The 25581-nt window shown below is 38.3% G+C and overlaps 2 protein-coding genes across 3 annotated transcripts; both read right to left on the minus strand.

Annotated features, from left to right (window-relative positions):
* Nucleotides 1–16261: 16261 nt before the first annotated feature.
* On the minus strand, nt 16262–16976 carry LOC127119862 (RING-H2 finger protein ATL52-like). Its single transcript, XM_051050211.1, has one exon. The coding sequence runs from the start codon at nt 16816–16818 to the stop codon at nt 16279–16281; it is 540 nt and encodes a 179-aa protein (XP_050906168.1). The 5' UTR covers nt 16819–16976; the 3' UTR covers nt 16262–16278.
* A 177-nt stretch (nt 16977–17153) lies between these two features.
* LOC127119860 (uncharacterized) lies at nt 17154–20779 on the minus strand. 2 transcript variants are annotated; one of them, XM_051050210.1, is made up of 4 exons: nt 19808–20779; nt 18138–18193; nt 17853–18042; nt 17154–17670 (listed from the first exon to the last, which is right to left on the minus strand). In XM_051050210.1, the coding sequence occupies exons 1-4, from the start codon at nt 20468–20470 to the stop codon at nt 17320–17322; spliced, it is 1260 nt and encodes a 419-aa protein (XP_050906167.1). In that variant the 5' UTR covers nt 20471–20779; the 3' UTR covers nt 17154–17319. The 2 variants fall into 2 exon arrangements, with proteins under 2 accessions (XP_050906167.1, XP_050906166.1); XM_051050209.1 differs by having other exon boundaries at nt 17853–18045.
* Nucleotides 20780–25581: the final 4802 nt, after the last annotated feature.

The following is a 25581-nucleotide window of genomic DNA, read 5'->3' on the forward strand; positions in this document are numbered from 1 at the left end:
ATGGAGTGTATCTGAAAGATGTAGTTGAATCCTGAATGTAATTGATAAGGATGTCCGTCTGAATGGACCTTTGTTTTGACTATGTCAGGAGGATAATTGACCTGAAAAATAAAGTTAGCTTCATGCCATGTCATGATGCATGAGATGCAAATGTTGTATGCATGCGTATGCTGTGAAATGATGTAATGAGTGAATTATGCGTCTGGAATGAATGAGAGCATTGTATACATGTATATGTTATGAAATGATGTAATGTATATGATGCGGAACGAAAATTGTATGTAGGTATGTGATGTGAAATGATGTAATGAATGCACTATGTGTCTGAAACGTTCTTCCAGGGGACTCTACTGGGGAAACAAATCTCAGTCTTCGGGTCGGAGATATTTGTGTTGATGACCCTTCCTTAGCTAGGGGTATTTGACCTTTATCTGAAGGCAGAGATATTCAACAGAGCCTGGCTGGGGTAGAAGAGATGACCAGTCTAGTGATGCCAAGTTCTTCTGGGGCATAACTGGCTTAGCCGGGGAATAGAATTGGCAACAGATTCATTGGAAAGCCTGGTTAGACCTTCTCCTCGATCCTGAAGTCCTTTAGTAATTGTCATTGTTATTTTATGCATGTATTTTGATAAACATTGATCATATTCAAATGCATATATCAATTCAAGTTAAATCAATGGACGTTTATGCAAACAAAATAGAGAAAGTAAAACAAAAGCATTTTTTTTTTGAAACAGAATTGTATTGATTTAGAAAGAGGGCCTATAAACAGGCAATTTGTGTACAAGGAGACAGAAATCCTAGTAAGAGGAAATCGTCAAGAAACGAAGACAAAGCTATGCAGAAAAAGTCCTGTTGATTTTAATTCCACTACTGTCATTATGTCTTCAAGCCTCTCATCTCCTGCTGTCGGATGAAAGTGATTGGCTTGTTCAGTCCCTTGAACTTGGTTGAAGCAGACAGAGAACGGGGCATAGTCATACGCTTTAATCCCTAATTTTTGCCTGGACCGCCTTTTCAGGTTTTCAGTCCACCGGGATACCCTTTTTTTGCTCAAGCCGCCTTTTCAGGTTTTCGACTTGCCGGGTGTATGTCTTTATATGTTTATCCCTAATTTTTTGCCCGAACCCTTTTGGTTTGCCGGGATGCCCTTACTTTTGCCTAGGTACGTCGACCTAGCGGGTCTCTTTTATGCATAGTATTTTTTAACTATGTCAGCGTTCACAGGATGCGGGAACTCTTCACCATCCATTGTAGCAAGCATCATGGCTCCACCAGAGAATACCTTCTTAACTACAAATGGCCCTTCGTGTGTGGGAGTCCATTTGCCTCTGGGATCACCTTGTGGTAGAATGATACGCTTGACCACCAAGGCGCCAAGTTGGTACACCTGTCTCTTGACCTTTTTGTTAAATGCTTGGGTCATGCGCTTCTGATATATCTGCCTATGACAAACAGCCGCAAGTCTCTTTTCATCAATCAGATTTATCTGATCGAGTCGAGTTTGAATCCATTCATCCTCATCTAAGCCTGCATCTTTCGCAATTCTTAGAGAGGGAATCTGAACTTCCACTGGTAAAACGGCTTCCATTCCATAGACTAAAGAGAAAGGGGTTGCCCCTGTCGAAGTGCGGTAACCATGAAGAGCAAAAGGTAACATCTCCTGCCGGTCTTTGTATGTTACTGTTATATTCTTGATATTGTTAGCAGCCTCCACGGCGCCGTTCGTCTTTGGCCGGTACGGAGAAGAGTTATGGTGCTTTATTTTGAACTGCGTGTAGAGTTCAGTTTAGTACCATTATCAGTGGTAACTCTCTCAGGAGACAGCAGGTTTCTCAAGTAGATATTTGATAGAATCCATCTTAGAAATCAATAAAGTGGTATGATTCAACATATACTGTCTTAATCGGCGAGCAGCCTAAGCCAAAGCACAGTAAGCTTTCTCGAGCTGTGAGTATCTTGTTTCACAGTCGGTACCTTTTGCTAAGGCAGTGTATGGCATGCTCTTTTCGACCAGACTCGTCATGTTGCCCCAGCACACCCTATTGAATTTTCTAACACGGTCAAATACATGATTAGAGGTCTTCCTTCAACTGGTAGCATTAGAATTGGAGGTTCTTGGAGATATTTCTTGATTTTGTCATTCATCATTCCATACCATCTCTTGATTTTTCTTTTTGGTAATTTGAAGATGGGTTTGCAGGTAGCAGTCAAATGTGGGATGAATCGGGCAATGTAATTCGAGTGCCCCAAGAAACCTCTGACTTCTTTCTTGTCTATTTCAGTACCCATTGCAATTTCAATTGATTCCTCCTGCGGCTGTATGGTCTTTTCTTCTTGTAGTAACAGTCTGACAAGTTCACCAGGGACTTCACAATCTTCCTCGCTTCCATCCTCGGCTTGGTAGATCGGATTTTCAAAGTCATAATGAACAGTAGCAGAACTATTATCAACAGGATCCATAGTGGATATGGATCGGAAAACTGTTACGTGCGTGTGTGCAAGAAAACATAGCTTGTTTTGAAAAAAATGACAGGAAAGATAAAGAGCGCAATATTTGAATGCAAAAAGTCCATTGATTTATTGAATATGAATATGCTTATGAAATGACAAAACCCTTGAAAAATTAGCTATTATGCCCCGGGTATAGACACAATGCTTTGAAACACAAAAATAGCAATAACAATTACTCCTGACTAAAGGAAATCGGGATAGTGTCTTCAGCCTTCCAATTATTGGGTCCGTCACCAATTGTTGGGAAAATCCAGCTATCCAAGTCATAATCGTTATCAGTATCTTCCACAGCATTGACAGTCTCGTCATGATTAGGCAGAGGGGCAGTGATGCCATTAGGAGTCTCCGGAGGATCAAAGATAGTCGCCTGTATCTTCCCACTTCGAATGCCACTTTCAACATGTTCACCGGTTAATATAAGTTCAGTGAAACCCAATGAGGAACTCCTCAATAGATGGCTGTAGAATGGGCCAGTCAGTGTGCTCATGAACATGTCCACTAATTCTCGATCAGTCATAGGGGGTTTGACTCTGCCAGCCAAATCTCTCCACTTTTGAGCATATTCTTTGAAACTTTCTTTAGATCCCATAGTCATATTCTGCAACTGTAGCCGAGTAGGCGCTAGTTCAGAATTATACTGGTACTGTTTATAGAAAGCAGTTGCTAAATCAGTCCATGTGTGGATGTCAGAGCTCTCGAGCTGATAATACCACTCCAATTGTGTGCCAGACAGACTCTCTTGGAAGAAATGGATCCAGAGCTTCTTATTAGTGGTATATGGCTGAATCTTTCTCACGTAAGCTCTCAGATGCATCTGAGGACAAGATGCCCCATCATACTGAGTGAAAGCGGGGACCTTGAATTTGCGAGGAATGATCACATCGGAGACTAGACCCAAACTTTCAAAATCCAGACCGGGCGCCTTCTGACCTTCCATAGCTAGCATGCGTTCTTCCAGCAACTTGTACTTGCCATCTTTTGGAGAGTACTGTTCATTCTCGTAATCTTCATCGTCATCCTCAGGGTTGAAAGGATCAGCATTCTCATCTTCTGAATCTGTCTCTGTTTCCTCTTCTTGATCCTTCGGAATTCTGATTTTGATTCCCGCAGCCTGTCCTTTAAGCCTTCTTCCCGGGTTAATGTAACTCACAGCTTTCTTGTCTTTCTTTTTCTCGAGCAAGAGAGCTTTCAGTTCCTCCTGCCCCCTGGATAAGTTCAAGATCATCTCCTGGAGTTGAGCATTCTGAGCATGGAGATCCTTGACAGTTTGTTCGAGGTCCATTTTTCTGTGTGGAGGAAAACCGTGAGAACACTGATCCCTTTAGAGTACCTGTTATGCTATGTTATGCTATGCAATGCATGAAATGTTTTCAAGGCCTTTTGGAATTTAACTTTGCATAAACTACCGAAAAGGGAAACTTTTTTTTTGTTTTTTTTTTCATACAAAACAGAGCAAAGTTAAATCCCTAAGTCCTTGAAATGGTTAGTTCAATGTTATGATGTCATGATGTTATGATGTTATGATGTTATGAGGTTAAATAAATAACAAGCACAAGCAAGTCACACAACCATCATTCCTAGGTTTTAAGGCTTGCATGAGTTCCATAGGTAAGTACCCTCCCCACTGAAGTTTAGTTGGTTCAACCTGTCCTAGAATAGTAACCGGGTTCTAGAAGGATCTCCAATCATTGACCTTCTTTTAAGTCCACTTCAGTGCAACACCAAGTGGTTGACCAAAGCTTCCCTAAAGTCCAATCTCAAGGAGTGTAGTATCGAGTCTCAACCAAGCCCCAGTTGGAACCGAAGTCAGTTAGCTCACTACTTTCTAATGGCCAGGATGAGTCAATTAGGGTTCTAAAGGTCTGGTTAATGCTTCGATGACACCACGCGGAAGCCAAAATTTTCCCCAAGTAACATGAGGAACATCAGGACAACCAAAGTGTCACATTAACCATAGCCATCATTTTAACCATTCCAGTATACGCCGGATAGTCGCGATGATCTATTGCTACTTACCTAAGGTACACTAGATCCGGGTGTAGGATCTTTCACTCAAGCATAGGATACCCAAGCAATCCCTTAAAAGTAAATCAAACAATTCAAATAAGTGATCTTGTTTTTTAAGGTAACCTCTCTTTTTAAGTGTCCCCAGCAGAGTCGCCAGTTCTGTCATACGGTGAACTGACTTGGGGTGTTTTGCTTTTTATCGCAATGTCGCGGATAGCAAGAGTCGCCACCGACTTTTCTTTTATCCAATAAGGAAAGGTGGAAAAGAACAGGAAAGACCTCAATAGATTTTGGGTTCGGGAGGTACATTATACAAAGGGAAGGTGTTAGCACCCTTTGTATCCATGGTTATCCATGGGCTCTTAATTGCTGGATCACTTATATTTTTGTCTGAAAAGTGTCGGTGAATTGCTTAAAAAATGTTTGAAAGAGAGTTTAACTTTGTAATGATTCTCGTATGAATGTATACAAAGTATTTATCTCATTTGATTTTGAAAATGGTTTAGAAAAATATAACTCGGTAATGATTCTAGTATGAATGTATACCAAGTGGTGATTTTCTAGGATTTGTAAAGTGTAAAGTGTGAGGGGTGGAAAATGTTTTAGGTTATGATCCAGTAATTGAGAGTTATACCTTCCTGAGGTCGTTATGGGCATTTCCGATCCTTATGAGGGTAAAACTGTCCTTACTATTGAGAAGTAAGTAATCTTACCCTTTGGATGTTTAAGGGTCACCGTAGGGTCATCGATAGGTCATTGAAGGCAACAGTTGTAAGGATACCTTAGCATTCGAAGGGACGATCATCATTTAACCGTAGGCTACACCGAAGGGTCATCGAGGGACAAAATCGTATTTTCGAAGGCAACATCCGAGGGACCATGATTTATTTTATGATGATTTAATCGAAGGGTCTTTGCTAAGTGTATCCCTACATTCGCGGGACATGACCGTTATACCGTAATACCGTAGGGCAGCAAAGAGAGGTCCAAGATCACTTATTTAAAGGCAATATTTTAAAGTCAATTAGGTAATTAGGACGAGCCTCCATATTAAAATCAATACATTAAAATTAATACATTAAAATTAACACATTAAAATTAATTAAGTAATTTAGGGTGAGTCTCCACAAGGGTATCCCACAAATAAAGTGGAAGACCTAACGGCAATCTTTTCCTGGGACATGTGAACCTTGGCAAAATTCAGCAAACGGGTTAGAATACCAAATCGGGATGTAATCGAAGATTACACCGCAAAAGAAAATACAACAGCATGAATGTCATTCAAAACAGTGCATAATTAACATAGAATAGATCAGATACGCATAGGACATAACAAACAAAATATTAGCGACTGTCCCGTTCGCCTCTGCCTCGCCTAGCGAGGGCCTAGCGAATACTCGCTACATGCTCGCTTAGCGATGTGCTAGCGAGCGGCTGCGGGTTTTGAATTTCAGAACAGTATGACTTCAACCTGCGGCATGGCTTATGGCATCCAACACATAATTATACGGTTCAACATTCACAATATTCAGGCACACTTAAATTCACATGCAAAACCTCAAATATGTTTATGAATTCAATTATAATATCACATGCAAGTTAAGAACATAAAGCGGTATCACATGCAAATTAAGAAAATAGAGCGATAATAGTAATGCAAACCTGTTTGCAATCGAATTGCAACCTTGAATTGGCGAGCCGGATTGAGTTGGGCGGTGGTAGCTTCGGAGCGGAGGAGCGGCCTTCAGGGTTTCTAAAGTAGCCTCCAGGGTTTTTGTGCCAGGGTTTTCGTCTGTCTCCCTCTGTTTTTCCTCCTCCCTTTCATTACTGAAGTGCTGGTATTTATAATGCCCTTTTTCATGACCTAATGGGCTCAGAACGAAGCCCGAAATTTTTTGTTGTCTGTCAGCCTCGCTAGGCGAGCTGGTAGCGAACGTTTGCTTCGCTAGGCGAGCGTGTAGCGAACGTTCGCTAGGCGAGCGTGTAGCGAACGTAACGTTCGCTAGGCGAGCGTGTAGCGAACAGGCCAGTTTGGGCCATTTTCTGGATTGGGCCATTCGTGAGCTGGGCCTTTGTCCCTTTAAGATCAGTGCCATAAAATGAGTCGGAATGCCCCTGAAAAATGTCTTGAAATATTAATGGGCAAATTTTGGGGTATGATAGACTGACAAGGAGTCTCAATGAATTCACCATCCATCTCGACGTATTTGAAGGTATGCACACTACTGACAATGTACTCTTCTTCTCCACACACGGTGACAATCTTACTCTCTATCGGATATCTCAACTTTTGATGGAGAGACGAAGCTACAGCACCTGCCCCATGAATCCAAGGGCGTCCCAGTAAGCAGGAATAGGCAGGATGAATGTTCATTACATGGAAGGTAGTATTGAAGACTTGAGGTCCTATCTTGATAGGGAGGACTACTTCGCCATGGACAACACTCTTCGCACCATCGTAAGCACGTACCACAATGTCACTAGGTTTCAGTTCAATGCTTTTACAATCCAGCTTATCCAGCACAGCTGTCGGCAGCACATTCAAGGAAGAGTCATTATCGATCAACACATGGGACAAAGTGATTCCCCTACACTCAATGGAGATATGCAGGGCTTTATTGTGATTCTTTCCTGCTGGTGTCAGATCAGCGTCGGAAAAGCCTAGGCCATTGTCAACAGCCAAGTGAGCAACATAATTTTCGAACTGATCGACAGATGCTTCCTGAGGCACATGAGCAGTCTTCAAGAATTTCATCAATGCATTGGCATGAGATTCAGAAGATAACAGCAAGGATAACATCGAGATCTTAGACGGGGTATGCCCCAACTGTTCTACCACATCGAAATCACTCTTGTGGATGATTTTCAGCACTTCTTCCATTTCCTGTTTGGCAACATCTTCGGGAGTAACTTCAACCGGTGTCTCTGACTGGGAAGGGTTGACTGGTTCCTTTCCCCGAGTTTCAAGGACAGGAGGTGAGATTTCTGGAGAGAAGATCCTTCCGCTTCGAGTAATTTTACTAGTCCCCACAATGCCACTAGTATTAGCAGCATCATCCACTTGCTTCACGCCATGGACGTAAACATCACCGCCATAATTCCACGGAATAGCTTTGCTTGAGGAATACGGGATCGGGCCAGGTGCAGTGATGATTAGGGGAGCAACCCTGGGCTCAGCAGTAATCCTCACAGGCGCCCTGGTAGCGGTAATCTTCACTGGAACTTTGGACCTAGAAATCACAGATATTTCTTCAATAGAGTTTTCCGCCTTAGGAATCCCTTCGAAGAGAACTGTACGATCGTCCATCAACCGTTGAATACCATTCTTCAATTTCAAACAGTCCTCGGGCCGGAGTATGCAGAGATTGCAATCTTCAGCACAACCTGGAAATAAACCAGCTTGCAATAAATTCCTCTTTATGATCGGGAGGGGAGATATTAAGTCCGCCACATTGGAAATGTGAGAACCGTCATCTACAGCATTAACAGTCTTGTCATGGTTAGGCATAGGAGCAGTGATGACATTAGGAGTCTCCGGAGGCTCAAACTCAATTTCTCCAGCTTCGATCATATCCTGAATCTTATTCTTCAATGGCCAGCAATCGTTTGTATCGTGCCCGGGGCTATCGGAGTGATATGCACACCTGGCATTGGGATTATAACGAGAAGAGGAAGTGTTGGGATTTGTAGGAGGATCTCTGAGGGTGATCAAATTTGCCTTTAGCATTCCCTGCAGTGCCTGTGCCAAGGTCATATTGATCCTGGTGAACTGCCTTCTTGGCCTGTCTTGTTTGGGCTGGAAGTTTTGAGATGGTGGTGCTGCAATCGTAACTGCTCCAATGTCGTGGTCACGGTTTTTCTTGTTACGACCCTTTTGACCGTACACAGCATTTGATTCGTTCTTCCCCTGGTAGGACTTTTTGCTGCTTGTAGAGGTAGCTGCCTGTATCTTTCCACTTCGAAGGCCGCTCTCCACCCGTTCACCTGTCAGTATAAGTTCAGTGAAACCTGATGAAGAACTCCCCAGTAGATGGCTGTAGAATGGGCCAGTCAGGGTACCCATGAACAGGTCTATTAATTCTCGGTCAGTCATAGGGGGTTTGACTCTGCCAGCCAAATCTCTCCATTTCTGAGCATACTCTTTGAAGCTTTCTTTAGATCCCATAGCCATATTCTGCAACTGTAGCCGAGTAGGCGCTAATTCAGAATTGTACTGGTATTGCTTATAGAAAGCTGTTGCTAAATCAGTCCAGGTGCGGATGTCAGAGCTCTCGAGCTGATAATACCATTCCAATTGAGTGCCAGACAGACTTTCTTGGAAGAAATGGATCCACAGTTTCTTATCAGTGGTATGCGGCTGAATCTTTCTCACATAAGCCCTTAGATGCATCTGAGGACAGGATGCACCATTGTACTTAGTGAAAGTGGGGATTTTGAATTTGCGGGGAATGGTCACGTCGGAGACCAGACCTAAGCTTTCGAAATCTAGACCAGGCGCCTTCTGACCCTCCATGGCTAGCATGCGTTCCTCCAGCAACTTGTACTTATCATCTCTCGGAGAGTACTGTTCATTTTCATAGTTCTCATCGTCATCCTCAGGGTTGGAGAAATCAGCATTTTCTTCCTCTGAGTCATTCTCCGCCCCCTCTTCTGGACCACTCGGGATTCCAAATTTGATTCCCGTAGCCTGTCCTTTACGCCTTCTTCCCGGGTTAATGAAACTCACAGCTTTCTTGTCTTTCTTTTTTTCGACCAAAAGAGCCTTCAGTTCCTCCTGCCCCTTGGATAAGCTTAGCATCATCTCCTTGAATTGAGCGTTTTGAGTCTGGAGATCTTTGACAGTTTGTTCGAGATCCATTTTTCTGTTTGGAGGAAAACCGTGAGAATACTGATCCCTTTAGAACACCGGTTATGCAATGTTATGCTATGCAATGTATGAAATGTTTTCAAGGACTTTTGGAATTTAACTTTGCATAAACTACCAAAAAAGGAAACTTTTTTTTTTTTTTTTTTTTTTTACGAACTAGAGAAAAGTTAAATCCCTAAGTCCTCGAAATGGTTAGTACAATGCCATGATGTTATGATGATGTTATGTATGTTATGATGTTATGTATGTTATGTAAATAACAAGCACAAGCAATTCACACAACCATCATTCCTAGGTTTTAAAGCTTGCATGAGTTCCATAGGTAAGTACCCTCCCCACTGAAGTTTGGTTGGTTCAACCTGTCCTAGAATAGTAACCGGGTTCTAGAAGGATCTCAAATCATCGACCTTTCTTTAAGTCCACTTCAGTGCAACGCCAAGTGGTTGACCGAAGCTTCCCTAAAGTCCAATCTCAAAGAGTGTAGTATCGAGTCTCAACCAACCCCAGTCGGAACCGAAGTCAGTTATCTCACTACTTTCTAATGGCCAGGATAAGTCAATTAGGGTTCTAAAGGTCTGGTTAATGCTTTGATGACACCACGCGGAAGCCAAATTTTTCCTCAAGTAAACATGAGGAACATCAGGACATCCAAAGTGTCACATTAACCGTAGCTATCATTTTGACCATTCCAGTATACGCCGGATAGTCACGATGATCTATTGCTACTTACCTAGGGTACACTAGATCCGGGTGTAGGATCTTTCACTCAAGAATACCCAAGCAATCCCTTAAAAGTAAATCAGACAATTTTAAATAAGTGATCTTGTTTTTAAGGTAACCTCTCTTTTTAAAGATTCCCCAGCAGAGTCGCCAGTTCTGTCACACGATGAACTGACTTGGGGTATTTTGCTTTTTATCGCAATGTCGCGGATAGCAAGAGTCGCCACCGACTTTTCTTTTATCCAATAAGGAAAGGTGGAAAAGAACAGGAAAGACCTCAATAGATTTTGGGTTCGGGAGGTACATTATACAAAGGGAAGGTGTTAGCACCCTTTGTATCCATGGTTATCCATGGGCTCTTAATTGCTGGATCACTTATATTTTTGTCTGAAAAGTGTTCGTGAATTGTTTTAAAAAATGTTTCGAAAAGAGAGTTTAACTTTGTAATGATTCTCGTATGAATGTATACAAAGTATTTATCTTGGTTGATTTTGAAAACGGTTTAGAAAAATGTAACTTGGTAATGATTCTAGTATGAATGTATACCAAGTGGTGATTTTCTAGGATTTGCAAAGTGTGAGGGGTGGGAAATGTTTCAGGTTATGATCCAACAATTGAGAGTTATACCTTCCTAAGGTCGTTATGAACGTTTCCTATCCTTATGAGGGTAAAACTGTCCTTACTATTGAGAAGTAAGTAATTTTACCCTTTGGATGTTTAAGGGTCATCGTAGGGTCATCGATAGGTCATTGAAGGCAACAGTTGTAAGGATACCTTAGCATTCGAAGGGACGATCATCATTTAACCGTAGGCTACACCGAAGGGTCATCGAGGGACGAAATCATATATTCGAAGGCAACATCCGAGGGACTATGATTTATTTTATGATGATTTAATCGAAGGGCCATTGCTAAGTGTATCCCCACATTCGCGGGACATGACCGTAATGCCGTAATATCATAAGGCAAAAGAGAGGTCCAAGATCACATATTTAAAGGCCGCATTTTAAAGTTAATTAGGTGATTATGATGAATCTCCACATTAAAATCAATACATTAAAAATAATACATTAAAATTAATACATTAAAATTAATACATTAAAATTAATTATTAAAATTAATTATTAAAATTAACACATTAAAATTAATTAAGCAATTTAGGGTGAGCCTCCACAAGGGTATCCCACAAATAAAATGGAAGACCTAACGGCGGTCTTTTTTCCTGGGACATATGAACCTTTGCAAAATTCAACAAACGGGTTAGCATACCAAATCAGGGTGCAATCGAGGATTACACCGCAAAAGAAATCACAACAGTAATAGGATCAAATAAACAATGCCTGGCTATGATAAAACATGAATGAAAAGTCATAACAGAAAAGCTGGCTACTGTCAGGTTCGCGCCTGCCTCGCCTAGCGAAGGCTTAGCGAATACTCGCTGCATGCTCGCTTAGCGATGTGCTAGCGAGCGGCTGCGGATTCCGGTTTTAATAACGATATAATGGCAGCAAGCTTCACACTTTATAGCATTCATTACAGAGATTATGTGGTTAGACATTCAACGGTTCATGCATACTTAAATTCATATGTAAAGCTTAAGATAGTTTCATAAATTCAATCATGATACCATGTGCAAATTAAGAACATAGGGTAGTAATAGCAATGCCAACCTGTTTGTAATCGAATGGTAACCTTGAATTGGCTGATCGGATCGAATTGAGTGGAAGTGACCTTGCCGCCGCCGGCTTTTCCTTCAGGGCTTCCTTTAGGGTTTTTCGTCTGTAAGCGCTAGGGTTTGCTTGCTAGAGTTCTCCTCTCTCCTTTTTTCGTTTTCTTTTCATTACTGAAGTGCTGGTATTTATAATGCCCTTTTTCATGACCTAATGGGCTCAGAACGAAGCCCGAAATTTTTTGTTGTCTGTCAGCCTCGCTAGGCGAGCTGGTAGCGAACGTTTGCTTCGCTAGGCGAGCGTGTAGCGAACGTTCGCTAGGCGAGCGTGTAGCGAACGTAACGTTCGCTAGGCGAGCGTGTAGCGAACAGGCCAGTTTGGGCCATTTTCTGGATTGGGCCATTCGTGAGCTGGGCCTTTGTCCCTTTAAGATCAGTGCCATAAAATGAGTCGGAATGCCCCTGAAAAATGTCTTGAACTATTGATGGGCAAATTTTGGGGTATGACAAGTTGCATCTTTGTTATTATTTGGTTGTATCCGAAGACACGTCTCTGAAATGTCCTATGAAGTCCTTTTACAGGTATTGGAAGCGTGGTAATTGCAATGGCCAACTACTTCGGAGATGTATTTTCGGAAACTCCCCTGAATGGTTTCAGAACACCATCATCGTCCCAACAATATATATTTTCAGGCCAATTTATATTAACGTAAAATCAAAGTAAAATCGCTGTAAAATCAAGTTTAACTAAAAATAAATGAAAATAAAAAATTATACATTAATTCAAAAATACAGCACCATACATAATATTTGTCCGAAAATACAAAAAAAAATACATCCAAACATAAACTACTGTTATGTCAAACCACATGCATTCTCCTCCTCCAACTGTACTGCACGGAATTTCGTAACTCGACAACCATGTTCTAAACGAGGGATAAATGAGAATTGTCATCCTCAAAGAGTCCCGACTTTATGCCTGCTTTTCCTCTCTCCATAACACGCCGACAGACCGCCATTACGCTTTCGGTGTGATCATTTTGAGCCTCAACTACCTCTTTGTTAGCTGGCATATATGGTTTCCCAAAAGCGTTTGGTGTCATGATAAGGTGTGACATCCTATAAAACCATGAGATGTAATTGTCTGCATAAGCCCAATGTATAAGAGCTAGCACTTGGAGATACTCCTCTGGTACAAAATGATGCTCAAAAGCATCCAGTATCGCACCAAGATCTCTCCAGCGGTAGCCTAGAGGAGCTGACTCATAGGGAGGTCTCAGAATAATCTACAAATTGTCCAACTAGCACATCGCTCGCTCGAACAAGTAAGGATACATAAGAGATGACCCACATGCCAACCATCGGGAGTATAAGGAAATGACGTTAAATTGACGCGTTTGGCGGTGACCCTCGTATGGGCATAAGAAAATGTCATCTGGTACCATACAGTCAAGAGAGATTCTAAATGGCTCAACTGCACTATTCCCCGTGTACAAAACAAATATGGTTGTATGTGGTCATTCCTCATCATAGGTAGGCGCAACTTCACACTCGGTGATGTGAGGAAAGTGGGAGATGATTCATCCATGAAAATGATTCGGATACAATATTAATAACAAGTGTAACAAATGAATTATGAAAATATTAGTAATAAGAAAATAGCATAAACAGCGTGCAGCTCCCTGTCATCTACTTTGTCTTTCAAAGACAACCTTCGCCTAACTTCGAGTACATGTAAATCAAACAGGCAACCCCCTAGTTGTACTCGTGAATTGAAGGCATATCGATGAAGTACTTAAGGTATACCACGTCGACACATGTTTCACTTTTGACCACAAATATGGACGTGTCAACCAGGAACAAGAGGTAACACCTCAATGCACACTATCGATGGTACTCAACCTCCACATCATCACCTTTGACATTCATGGCCCCCTGAAAATGGTCTTTATAAAGTTTTCCAAAAAAATCTAAACCTAGAATGAGCACCTCTTGTGTCAAATGCCTCTTTGGAGGCCTTACCAAGGTCAACACCCAAATGGGTGACCATCATATAGACGACTTCCTCTCGCCTCATCCTCCCTTGATCCAGTAATCTCCTCTGATAGAAAGATACAGGAGGCATTAGATGTCACCCAAGCTGATAGTCATCTCAACTACAGGAAGGTGGGAAAGATGACATCTCTGAATCTCACATCTCAAAAAAAGTCGCATGTATGTCAAAGTTTATGATCATGTACGCAACAAAATATAAATCGGAAAGACTGGAACATCGGATAACGTCAATGAACCAAGTAGTTATAGGTTGTTCCAGCTACAATATCTTTTTGTCGTGATTTACTGATTTCAAACAATAACGCTCATATCAAAATAAAATATCACCATCAACATCAACTTAATTAGTTGAAAACATATGAATTTCAAAAGAAATAAATATATCTCTTTTTCCCATACATGCCTAGAAGCATGGTCAACATATAGATGAAGTAAGGAGGTGTCAAATGGGTCTCATGGGTAACTCTCTAAATGAGCATCAACAGCGGCTTCCTTCTGCGCTTCAGGGGCTTCAGGAATTTCAAAATATGTTGCATCATATGCCTGGGAGAGTCGGATATGAGAAACATACGGATGGGAACCTCGGGGATGCAAATTAGATGCATCGTCAAACGAGTTATCGACAACTCGTGGCCTGGTGGTCCTCGTTGCAGCCCTCTCACGTCGTACCGACGCGGTTTGGGACACACGCCTAAGCCTAATTTGACCAATCTTGTTTTCATCCATTGCACATGTGTTAAAAACATAGACATATATAAATAGCGTGTCAGGACAAATTCACAAATTCCACAAAATCAACCAATTTTTTGCCTGAGTCTAATCCAGAGATGTATCTTTGAAAACAATGCAGAGCAAATCCGAAGATGTGTATCCTGACAAACCTCTGATTGTCTCAGTCATGGCAAATACACTATTTTTCCCTAACAACCCAAAAATACATCAATGTGTGTTCTTCTAGCCTATCAAAATTGTTTACACTACTAACTAATGTACCTAAAACAACTAATGTAGTTTAATCAACTAACTACAAATTAAAACATAAAAAGAGATAGAATTTTTAAAAACTTACCAAATTAAATTGAATGTATGAGTTATGAGATGTTGGAAAAGAGGAGTTAGAGCTCCAACAGTAGAAATTTGCTACAAAGAGAAGTTTGAATGGGACAGAGAACTCAGAAGTTTGAGAGGAGGAAGAGAATTTTATTTTTCAAAAAATGAACAAGAAGGAGGTGGGAAAGGAAGTCTGGCGCGAGATATGAAACAAAAGCGTCCAGAGATGCATCTCTTGATTACCCACTAACTTTTGAATAAATAGTATTTGCGGAGATATATCTTCTGACGCAGTTTTGACATTTACAAAGATGAATCTTCGGATTAATTTTTGACACAATGGGAGTACCTTTTTAATTTGATCTAAGAAATCAATAAAATATGTGCGTTCGGAGATACATCTTCAAACTCTAAGGACAGTCTGAACTTTAATAATGGTGTAGGATAACTCATAAGAGTGAAAAGAACAACTCTGTTAGATAGGAGATTTCTTAATGCACCCTATAAATTACTTAGGCATCACGTGAAAATACTTAAATATTCTTAGATTCCGGATATGCATCTCCGATTGCACTTAATCTGATTTAATTTTAAGATATTCAGAAGATGTATCTCTGAAAGATATTGGAGTTTGAATTTCTGAAAAAATATATAAACAGATAAGCTACTGGCATGATTTAAGCTTCACTACCTTCCGGAGATGCATCTCTGAAATATTTTAACGTTAAGTCAGAATTGGATATGTCCGGAAGATGCATCTTCGAAATATGAAAGCATTTAAATATTTTAATATGGTGTCTAATAACTTATGGGATGCATTAAAAAAATCGTTAGATATTACACTATTCGGCCTTTAACTGAAGCAGCCCACGTCTGTTGTCGTGTTCTTAAGGAGACCCCTAAAAGAACCATGTACTCCTGCAAACCGTGTTTTTCCTGTTGTTGGTAAACTGTTCATTTTCCACAAGATTGAAGCGGAATGGCATGTGAAGACGATAGTTTTTAAGAGCGATAAATAGTATATGACCTAAATTCAGGATTTTGTCTGTGAATTTGATAAAACAACCTTCGTGTTCAAGAAGACCAAGATAGAAGACTAATATATTGACATTCAGACCTTATACTCAACTGCTAGTCTTAACGAGGAGACTGTTTAAATGTCTCTAAAGCATGTCCATGATATTGTATGTTTAGCTCTTGATTTGCTGTTGGATTGAGTTTGCTCTAATTCAGATCAATACTTGTGAAATTAAATGGATTAGATGCGAAGAGTATATGCAAAGGATATACTTTATAAAATTGAATTGCAATAACCATGCATGTTTTTTATATTGCTAAATTAGTTGTGTATGTACTTTGCCAGTATGACTCCTGAAAATCACCATTATCAAAATCTCACCATCGCAACAATCCACTTTGCATGACAGGACCAAGTGGAACCATATTCATATCTATGCTGTGATGATTTGCACTCGCTGTCGGCAAAGGGGCAGCACCGGCACCGGCACCGGCGCGACAAATAGGGCAACTCATATGTGAACGGAGCCACATGTCAATACAATGTACATGAAAAGAGTGCAAGCACTCTGGCATAGTCTTCAACTCCTCACCCTCCTCAAAATCTCCCAAACATACTGCGCAGGTACCGCCTTCATCATCCGATACAACGTCACCTTTATTTCTCTTGTGGTACTTGTGTGTCGGAATTCGGTGTGCTAGACCTACTGATGAGGTTGTCCTTTCGACAAGGCTAGGTAGCGCAGCGTGATTTGGTGGTTGTAGTCGGTTTTGATCTGTTGTTGTACTTCCTCGGTGACACAAACAAATGGCTATGAGACGGTAGAGTGAAGAAACAACAAATGCAGCTGAAACTGCGATAATAATTTGGAAAATAACCTTGTGATTGGAAGTAGGATCGCTCTCATTATCTGCCATAAATCAATGATCATGCAATGCTAGAGAGAAAGAAAGAAATGGTTGTGATGTTAATTAAACCTTATAACAAGTGACAAAGCCGGCCAAAGACGGCAAATTTTATCTTATACTGATATATTATAATGAAATTGCCTTAATTAATTATTAATCTACCTATATAGTGACGTTGAATGTGAATGCAAAATTAGAAATAGATACGAGGATTTGTGTTTTCTGTTGTGGTTTTTTATTTGATACAGCTTCTGTTGTTATTTGTTATATGAGGAATCTCAGCATTATGATTGTTTCTTAGCTGTTACATTTAATGCATTTAAGATTGATGTGCTCGTAGGGTGTGAAGAAAAGCATATACTTAAGATGTCAAAATTAGCAAATGTGGTATGATTACATTTCACATGGATATCCCAACTACCACTTTTATGCACTACAACAATTTACATACCAAAAGAGCTAACTTGTTAAGTTGAGAAGTGAAGCCTCCTACCCTACCAGTCTCAGATTCTATTGAACAAAAGGATATCTAGAGATGTAATATTCTCTTACGCGAGACGCACCGTCCCTTGCAAGAATCCCTTCGAGATCACCGATGATTCTGGCCAACCATATCTCTAGATTTCGCTGGAGTTCTCTGAAGTTGTTCCGGATTGAGTCTAACGATCGTCTTGTGGTTAGTGTGGTCTCGCCTCTTAACTCGTCCCTGTAATGGGTCTTCCCGACTTCGGTATGCAATGCCATTAGTTTCTGTCCAGTTTCAGATGCACCCTGTTGAAGACGGAATGCTTCTAGTAAAAACTCTGTTTGAGTTTGAGTTCGAAATTCTGAACCGAGGGAGGGTTCACATGGATCACTAGCCTGCTCAATAAGAGAGGAAATGTCAGGCCTAAAAAACTGCCAATGGCGTCCTGTGGCTGGGAAACACGTGCCAGGTTAATGTCAATATAAGCAAGCTTATAATGGGACCAATGTTTTGGTTAACTACAATTAGCGAGAAAACAAAGCCGATAAACAAAAACAATATAACAGGAGTTACTTACTATTCGTCTGCATAAATCATCAATTTTTTCTGAAAGCGATTGAAATCTCTTTGCTTGCTTCTTTATCGAGGATGACACCTTGGACGGAACATCCTTACTAATCTTCTCCAAATTTAATAATTCCTGTTCAAGTAATTTAAGTTTAGAGGAAACTCCAGCTGAATCACCGTCTACCTTCCAGGGGGACTCCCTTCTGAGGGGGAAAAACAATTTACCCTTCATTTAGTTAAAGATTAATGCTAAGCGCTACAAAATTTATCTGCATTTAGATTATCATATATTTACCTTGCTACAAATTCTTTCGTATTATACATCGATTCAAGGGATTCATACTGCACATCCTGCAAGCATAATGAACATTCAAGGATCGGAAATCTGCACCACCTTTTAATTGATAATAAGTTGCATATATGATTTACCAAGTACATTACAGACACAAAACCAAACAACATTATGGTTCCTTTTTTGCATTGAATCCCTTAGGGAGAAAAAATCAAGTTCAACAGAGAAAACAGCTATAACACGGATTATACAAGAGCTGTAAGAAGATAAAACTCATTTCCCTTGGCAGGTGCTTTAAGAATATTCTTATTCTTCACTGCATCTTTTCTAAATTTATAACTCAATCACTTTGGAAATATAAACATGCATATTCCAACCACATGCCTTAGCAGTAGCAAACAGGAAAACAGTATAAGAGACCAGTGTTAGCAAATAGCAAGCAGAAGGATAGATAGATAGATATCTCTATATCTCAATAATACAATCCCCAACCAACAAAAATATAAGTAGCTTTATCAATTTGCAACTATGTCAAAGGTACAGACAGAAAACAGCCCAGAGAAGGATACCCTAGATTTCAGCACTAGATAAAAACAGTGACTAGTGTAAGTGTCTGTTGAAAATTAAAGTGGACCAGTAAAGCAAAGCAATATGGGACACATTTGCTGCAAGAGAAGGTGCAAAAAGAGACAAACAACAAACGAATGGTACATGGCTCCACCACTAAACTTCAAAGATAAAAAAAGCTAAACAAGACCTCCCAAGGACCCCAGCTGCCATCACAAATACATAAAAGAATAAGGTCCAACTCTACCGTACCCAAGGAAAGGAATCTCCTAAAGACTGTAACCTTGAAACATGAGTAAAAAGCTCTGCGGTAAAAGAACATGAAAAAATAAAAAAGGTTACCACAAAACTAAGTAGCACATCCTAAACAAGATGTACATGATGTCTTACATGTGTTTGGTGTCCAGCACAACAATGACTTGTGTGATTGATTGCATTCAATCATTTTCATTTTCTTCAATTATTTTATCGGTGGCGTGTATGTGCTTCATAGTCAAGTCCGTATTTGAAGACGTGCAAAGCGAGCTATCACACAGTGCCCAAAATTTGACATGGTGCCTCAAAATATTAGTCAAGGTTCAACCGTGATAAAATAGGGTTACTAGGACCTCCGAAAACTTAAGACATTTGTAGCTAACTAAGGCAGGGCCTCCAAAAACTTAAGACATTTGTGGCTAACTTACACAGGTCCTCAGAATACTTATGATGTCTCTGTGTTCATAGCCACCAAGCATGTCATCTGTGTAACACCAACACCTCAAGAGGTTTATTGAAGGGTGTTTAATATTTTGTTGCATTTAATCACTTTTTATCTTAAATTATAAACTGGTGTCTACTAGGAGTACTGTGACTGCAACTGGTGTGGTGTCAAGGTTTTCCTAGCATGTGGTCCTCCTCATCATGATCATATTTTATTCATATAAAATTTGTCATATTTCTTAAATATATCAACTACTTTTAGATTAAAAGAACAAAAAACTATATAAAAAAATTGTAACAAGCACTTTCTACTGCAATAAACTTTCAATGATTGAAAAGAAAAAAAGAAAAAGAGAATCAAAGGGTAGCATGTGATAATTTTGAAAGTTGATTGTGATTTAACAAACCTGCCACAGTGAAGCTTTTTCAGCCCAAAACTTAGAACCAGAAGAAGCAATAAACTCAGAATCAAAACCATTATTAAGATGCTGTTGATAGATAACATCAACTTCCTCATCCACACGAGAATCAGCAGTGGTCCCCACCATTTCATCCTCCTCTTTATGAAACCACTCCCCACCACCACCACCACCACCACCACCACCGGCACCAGTACCACCGCTGTTATTATAGTTATTCCCACCGTAATGTTCCCTGCTCCCGCAACCACCTAATCCCTCCTCTTGAAACCGCCTCGAAATAAACCCAATCATATCATCCCTCTCAACAACCTCACGCTCCAACTCCTCCACACGCGCCTTGGAATCTTCAACCATTGCTCTCAGCCTATCGATCTCTTCCGACGCGGAGTCGATTCGTCGCAAGAGACGTTTCTCTTCGTCGCGCCAGGAGTTTCGGTGTGAGGCGAAGATCTCAGCTACTCTGGCGTTTGCTTTGTAATCCTCCTGGCGGCGGGATTTTATCTGGCTTAGCTCTTCCTCGGCGCGAAAGGCTCTGAGAGAATGTTCCCGGAGTTTGTTGGGAAGAAGCGCGAGGAAAACGGAGAAGCTGAGACCTATGTAGGAGGAAAATAGCTTCTTCATTTCGTCGTGTTGCTCTTCTTCTGCCATGGAAATGAGAGCTAGTGAGATAGAGTGATGGTGATAGTGTGTGTGAGAGTGTGAGGAAGAAAAGAGTGAAGGGGGTTTGTTTGTTTGTGGTGGGGGTGCAAAGAGTGAAACGGAACAGAGAAAGGGAAAAGGAGTGTTTCTTTTATTGGTTGTGTTTTTTTGTTTGAGTTGGAGAAATAGAAAGGGGATCAGTGGTTTTTTGTCTTTTGGTTTTGAGGGTAGCTGGCGACGACCTTAAATGGTGTTGTGCTTGGTGATTAATTGCAAAATGGTTCTGTCTCTCGTCATTTTATATGATGCTAATACTCCTACTCCATCCGTTTTTTAAATAAATGTTTTGTTTTATTTACACATAAATTAAAAAATAAAAACAAAGTTAAAGACAATATTAAATATTATAATTTATGTATTTTTCAATATGAATGGTACTATAATACTTTCATGTATTAGTTACATAAAGCAATTGACAAAATATTGTTCAACTAAAAGAAGAAAAAAAATTTATTTAAAAAATAAAGTTTCACTAATATCACTTATCACGAGATTGATGATTTTTACGAAAGATTTAAAAAAAAAAATCAATATGCCGCAGCATTATTGAGTTCATGTTTAGTTAGATAGTCAGTAGAATCATTCTCTTCTTTAAGAGTGTGAAATATTTGAACTCGTCATTATCTAATGAGAAGTTTTTTAATGAAGAATCGTCACATAATGATGTCAAACATTGACAGATTTTAAGATAAGCTTGATGGTAGAATTGGAGTCAAAATAGCATGAGGTCTTTAATGGCAAGTTTTCAGGTCATACGTAAACCATGATATAATGTCATCAATTCAGAGCGAAAGATGCTGGAATAACCAATATTATCAGAAAATCATGAAGTCAGGCACTATCAACATTTTAAATCAATCCACCAAAATTCGAGACGCCAAGATTAGTGAGGCTACTGTCATCAATATTCAAAATTATATTACTACTTTTATGTGCATTCCACGTAATCGTTCTTGTTGGATGAGACAAATTATACTTGAAAAAATATTTAACTAACCATTAACATAATAAAATGTGATGAGTTTTAAAATATAGGAAGATACCACTTCATTCGTAAGACATGGTTTATTTCTAGCGCACCACAATCACTAACAAACACATAAAAAGATAAAGTCTTCATCGATACAATGTGAAAAAGAATAGAGAAAGAGAAAATTCGAGAGTTTCTTTTATTGGTTGTATTTTTATTAGTGTTACATAAAGTGGGATTTAGAGAAAGGAAATCAGTTTTTTTTTTCGTTTGGTTTTATGGGTAGCAGGCGACGATGTTAAGAGTGTGTTTGGTTGGAGTGATTTTTAGAAGAGAGAAATATGAGAGAGAGACTTAAAAACCATCATGTTTTGTTAACAAGAGAAATAGGCAAAAGATATTTGAAATAGTGGGATCTATGTGCTTTTTCTTTCTTCACAAAGTTGAGAAGAAAGTCTATAGAAAGTGTGTTGTATTTTTTTCTATTGATTACCCTTCATAAAATAAAATAAAATGTGTTTTCTCTAATTACCTTATTTTATTTTGAAGGCTATTGTTGTCTTTTTAAAAATAATAAATTTCTTTGTCTTATATTTTTTTTATCTTTCTTTCATATCAAATAATAAATCAAATATATTATATTTCTCGCCTATTTCTCTCTTCTCCCCTTTCTCTTTTTTCAATTTTTTCTTACAACCAAACACACCTTAAATGAGGTTGTGTTTGATGATTAATTACAAGATGAATCTGTCTCTTCTTATTTTACATGATGGTAGATTACTTTATTTTAATATTTTTACACACAAATTAGAAGTAAATAAAAAATAGAGTTATAAAAATAAAAAATATTACTATTTATGCATTTTCCAATATGGTTCTATAATATTTTGCTCATGATAGTATTATATATAGAGAGAGAGAAAAAAAGGTAAAATGAATATAATAAATAATTAATGATATTATAGGTAAAAGAAGAATTATTATTTGAAAAATAAAAATAATAATTAATTTTTTTATTATGTGTAAAAAAATCAAAAAATAACACTTAAAAAGAAACAGAGAAACTACAATATTAGTTAGACATTGTTCATTTATTACTTAACCTCCATTGAAGGATGTGCATAGGTGATGTAATGGATGTGTATAGGTGATGTAATTTTTACATCATTGACTATATTGTTGAGATCTTCTTGTTGTTTGTTTTTCCGTTCTACTTTATTTCTAGGTGAAAGTGGTGTGTGTGTAAAATAATCGAATCGGGTAGCAAATGAGATGGTGTACTAAGTAATTAGATTTATTACGATATTCTTTCTATTTTTTTAAGTGTTATTTTTTTACTTTTTACACATATTAAAAAAATTAATTAATATTATTAATTTTTAAATAGTAATTCTTTTTTTACCTATAATAATCTTAATTATTTATTATATTTATTTTACTTTTTTTCTCTCCGTAATAATTACTTAAGGATAATTTTGACACAAGTGCAGTTAATATTACCTTGAACTTTGCAAATGACAATTAAAAATGACCAAAAATTCATCAAGAAAGTGACACTTAAAAAGGAACAGAGGGAGTAATACATATTGATTTATAATGATTAAGAGTTTAATAAAGATGCACCGCTAGTGTAAGAAACTTTTACATTGTCACCTAATATGAATATATCACTTTTTCATGTCATGATTAATGACAAAGTCCTTTAACTTAATTTATGATTCCGCTTTAGTCATTTAATTAAAAAAATTTACAAGTTAGTCTCTTAACTTCACTTTATTATTCTATTTGGTATCTTCCATCAAATTCTCGCAAATAAAACGTTAAGTTCCCGTGACATGGGGTGACAACAATATCATTTGTACAAATATGAGTCAGCATATCTAGTTAAAAACTGAAACATTATTTAAACTGTATGGGTTTTGTTTTCGGATGTTGAAAATAAAAACTCTCGCAGTTTAAATAGTATACCAACTTTTAAATACATATGTTAACTCAAATTTGTATTAATGGTCTTGTTATCACGCCAACCCACTAGAATTAACGTTTTTGTCATAAATTGGCGGAAATGACTAAATAGGGTAAAAGGTGTGAAGTTAAGGGACTAACTTATAACGTTTTTTAGTTAAGGGACTAAAATGGAACACTAAATTAAGTTAAGGGACTAAAACATGTATTAAGCCTACAAATAATTTAAAATTTTAAGTCTGACTTAGTGAGATACATGGTCCTCATTAGTTGACATTGTAAAATTAATTTATATTGTCGGTGCATCATCCATTTTATCAATGGTTAAATGCTTCATGCAATTTTTATTTTCACTACGGTGGTCTTAATGATTATTCATGGATAAGTATGAATTTGTTGACTCAATTATAACTAACTTTAAAGTAAATGGTGTAAACTATTTAGTGGGCTTTCTTAGTGAATGATCTATGATGTAGTTTGAGTTGAGTTGTTTAAACGCATACGATTACACAATTACACAAGTTCACTGAAATCTTAGCTATTTTAATAAATAATAAGTTTAAAGAGCATTAAAATATGAAAAAATGAAAGTCTTTCGAGATTAAAAAAATTAAGCTAAGGTGTATCGATGATGTGGTACATGTGACCCCTATACTTAGGGCTCGTGCATGAGGTGAAAAGTCTAAGAATTGTATAAGTTGTCGTGTCACTATTTCCATGTGTTCATGATTTTTTTCATGACAATTGTGTGTCGATTCTTTTAACTAGTGTAATTATAGAATATTGATTTTTTAGATGTAGTGAGGATCGTTAGATCTCTTGATTTTACTTGATATCTTTTGATTGTAATGATTGAATATAAATCATTTAAAATTGTTGATGTGTCGTTCTTATTGACAATTTTTATCCTCTCTTTCTATTTCCATCATTTTTAGGTTTTTCATTATTCTTTTAAACTTTAAATGTCATTCCTTTCATCATGCATCTCAATTCTCCATTTGTCTCGTGGTAAGTTCAATTTTTGTCTCTTTGTTCATGCTCGTGTAGTTTTACAATGGTCAATCCAATCGTAGTTAAACCTGTTTGTAAGTCATTCTTCGATTGAGGTCTATTTTCCAAGGATTAGAAGGAGGTTACATATGGTTCCTCTTCTGGTGTGTTTGATATAAGATTAAGATCTCGTGTGATGTTTTATAAACCTAACAATAAATTATGCAATAGAGATTTATATGGATATAAGTGGTGGAAGATGGTTATAGAAATAGGTACTATGTGTGAATGAGACTTCAATGTGGACATTTGATTTGACTCATGCTATCAATTTTTTGAACTTCGTGTGGATCCTTTTTAAGAACGTGATATGGTTCGTTTTGATTTGAATAGTAGAGAAAAGTTAGATTTCTTCTTTGAACACAAAAGTATATTCACTAAGATTGAGCTTCATCTCCTTTTTTCCAAGTTTAAGTGTGACACATTATGTTGGATGAACTTCACTCCTTTTCAACTCAACCCCTGTAGTTTGGCTTATATTTTGTGCTTTAAGTTGGTGTGTAAATACTATAAATGGCCTTGTGTTGGCCACTTTTTTTCCTCCACCTTCAAAATTGGGGGTAAATTAAGTATACGCTCCCTGAGTAGTCAATCATATTGGGGACTCTTTTCTCTCTTTAAGTATTCCATCATACACTTCTAAAAGAATTTATTTAAGGTGGTTTGTATTTATTGTAAGAATAAGGTTTTGTTATGTAACTAACCTTATATTTTGATGATAACAATACACTAAATCTTAGAGAATAATTATGTACCCTAATGGTTTTGTTTAGTGTGCAGATACTGGATATAAGTTCTAACTCTGATAGAATGACGTGTGACATCATCAAATTTTGAACCTAGTGCACTCTGACTTTGAGATGTGTGTTTTACAAGATAATCAAGCTCTGGATTCTGTACACACCGCTTCTAATCTCTAATCATCCAAAGCTTTATGACTCTGAAGCTTCTAACGTTGATAAGCTCTGAAGCTCTGTGCTCAAACAACTTTGAACTGTGTTTCCAGACTCTAAAGACCAGGTTCTAATGAACTGGATCAAGACTCTGAAAACCATATTTTTAAAGATTCTCTCAA

Source organism: Lathyrus oleraceus, chromosome 2, assembly GCF_024323335.1.
Source record: "Lathyrus oleraceus cultivar Zhongwan6 chromosome 2, CAAS_Psat_ZW6_1.0, whole genome shotgun sequence".
NCBI classification, from domain to species: domain Eukaryota; kingdom Viridiplantae; phylum Streptophyta; class Magnoliopsida; order Fabales; family Fabaceae; genus Lathyrus; species Lathyrus oleraceus.

Excerpts from the sequence above, each read along its gene's own strand:
- LOC127119860 (XM_051050209.1), bottom strand. The coding sequence starts at position 20,470 with ATGGCAGAAGAAGAGCAACACGACGAAATGAAGAAGCTATTTTCCTCC. Across the intron at positions 18,194-19,807 it reads AAAAAGCTTCACTGTGGCAG|GATGTGCAGTATGAATCCCT; the intron begins GTTTGTTAAATC and ends TTATGCTTGCAG. Across the intron at positions 18,046-18,137 it reads ACGAAAGAATTTGTAGCAAG|AAGGGAGTCCCCCTGGAAGG; the intron begins GTAAATATATGA and ends TTTCCCCCTCAG.
- LOC127119862 (XM_051050211.1), bottom strand. The coding sequence starts at position 16,818 with ATGGCAGATAATGAGAGCGATCCTACTTCCAATCACAAGGTTATTTTC.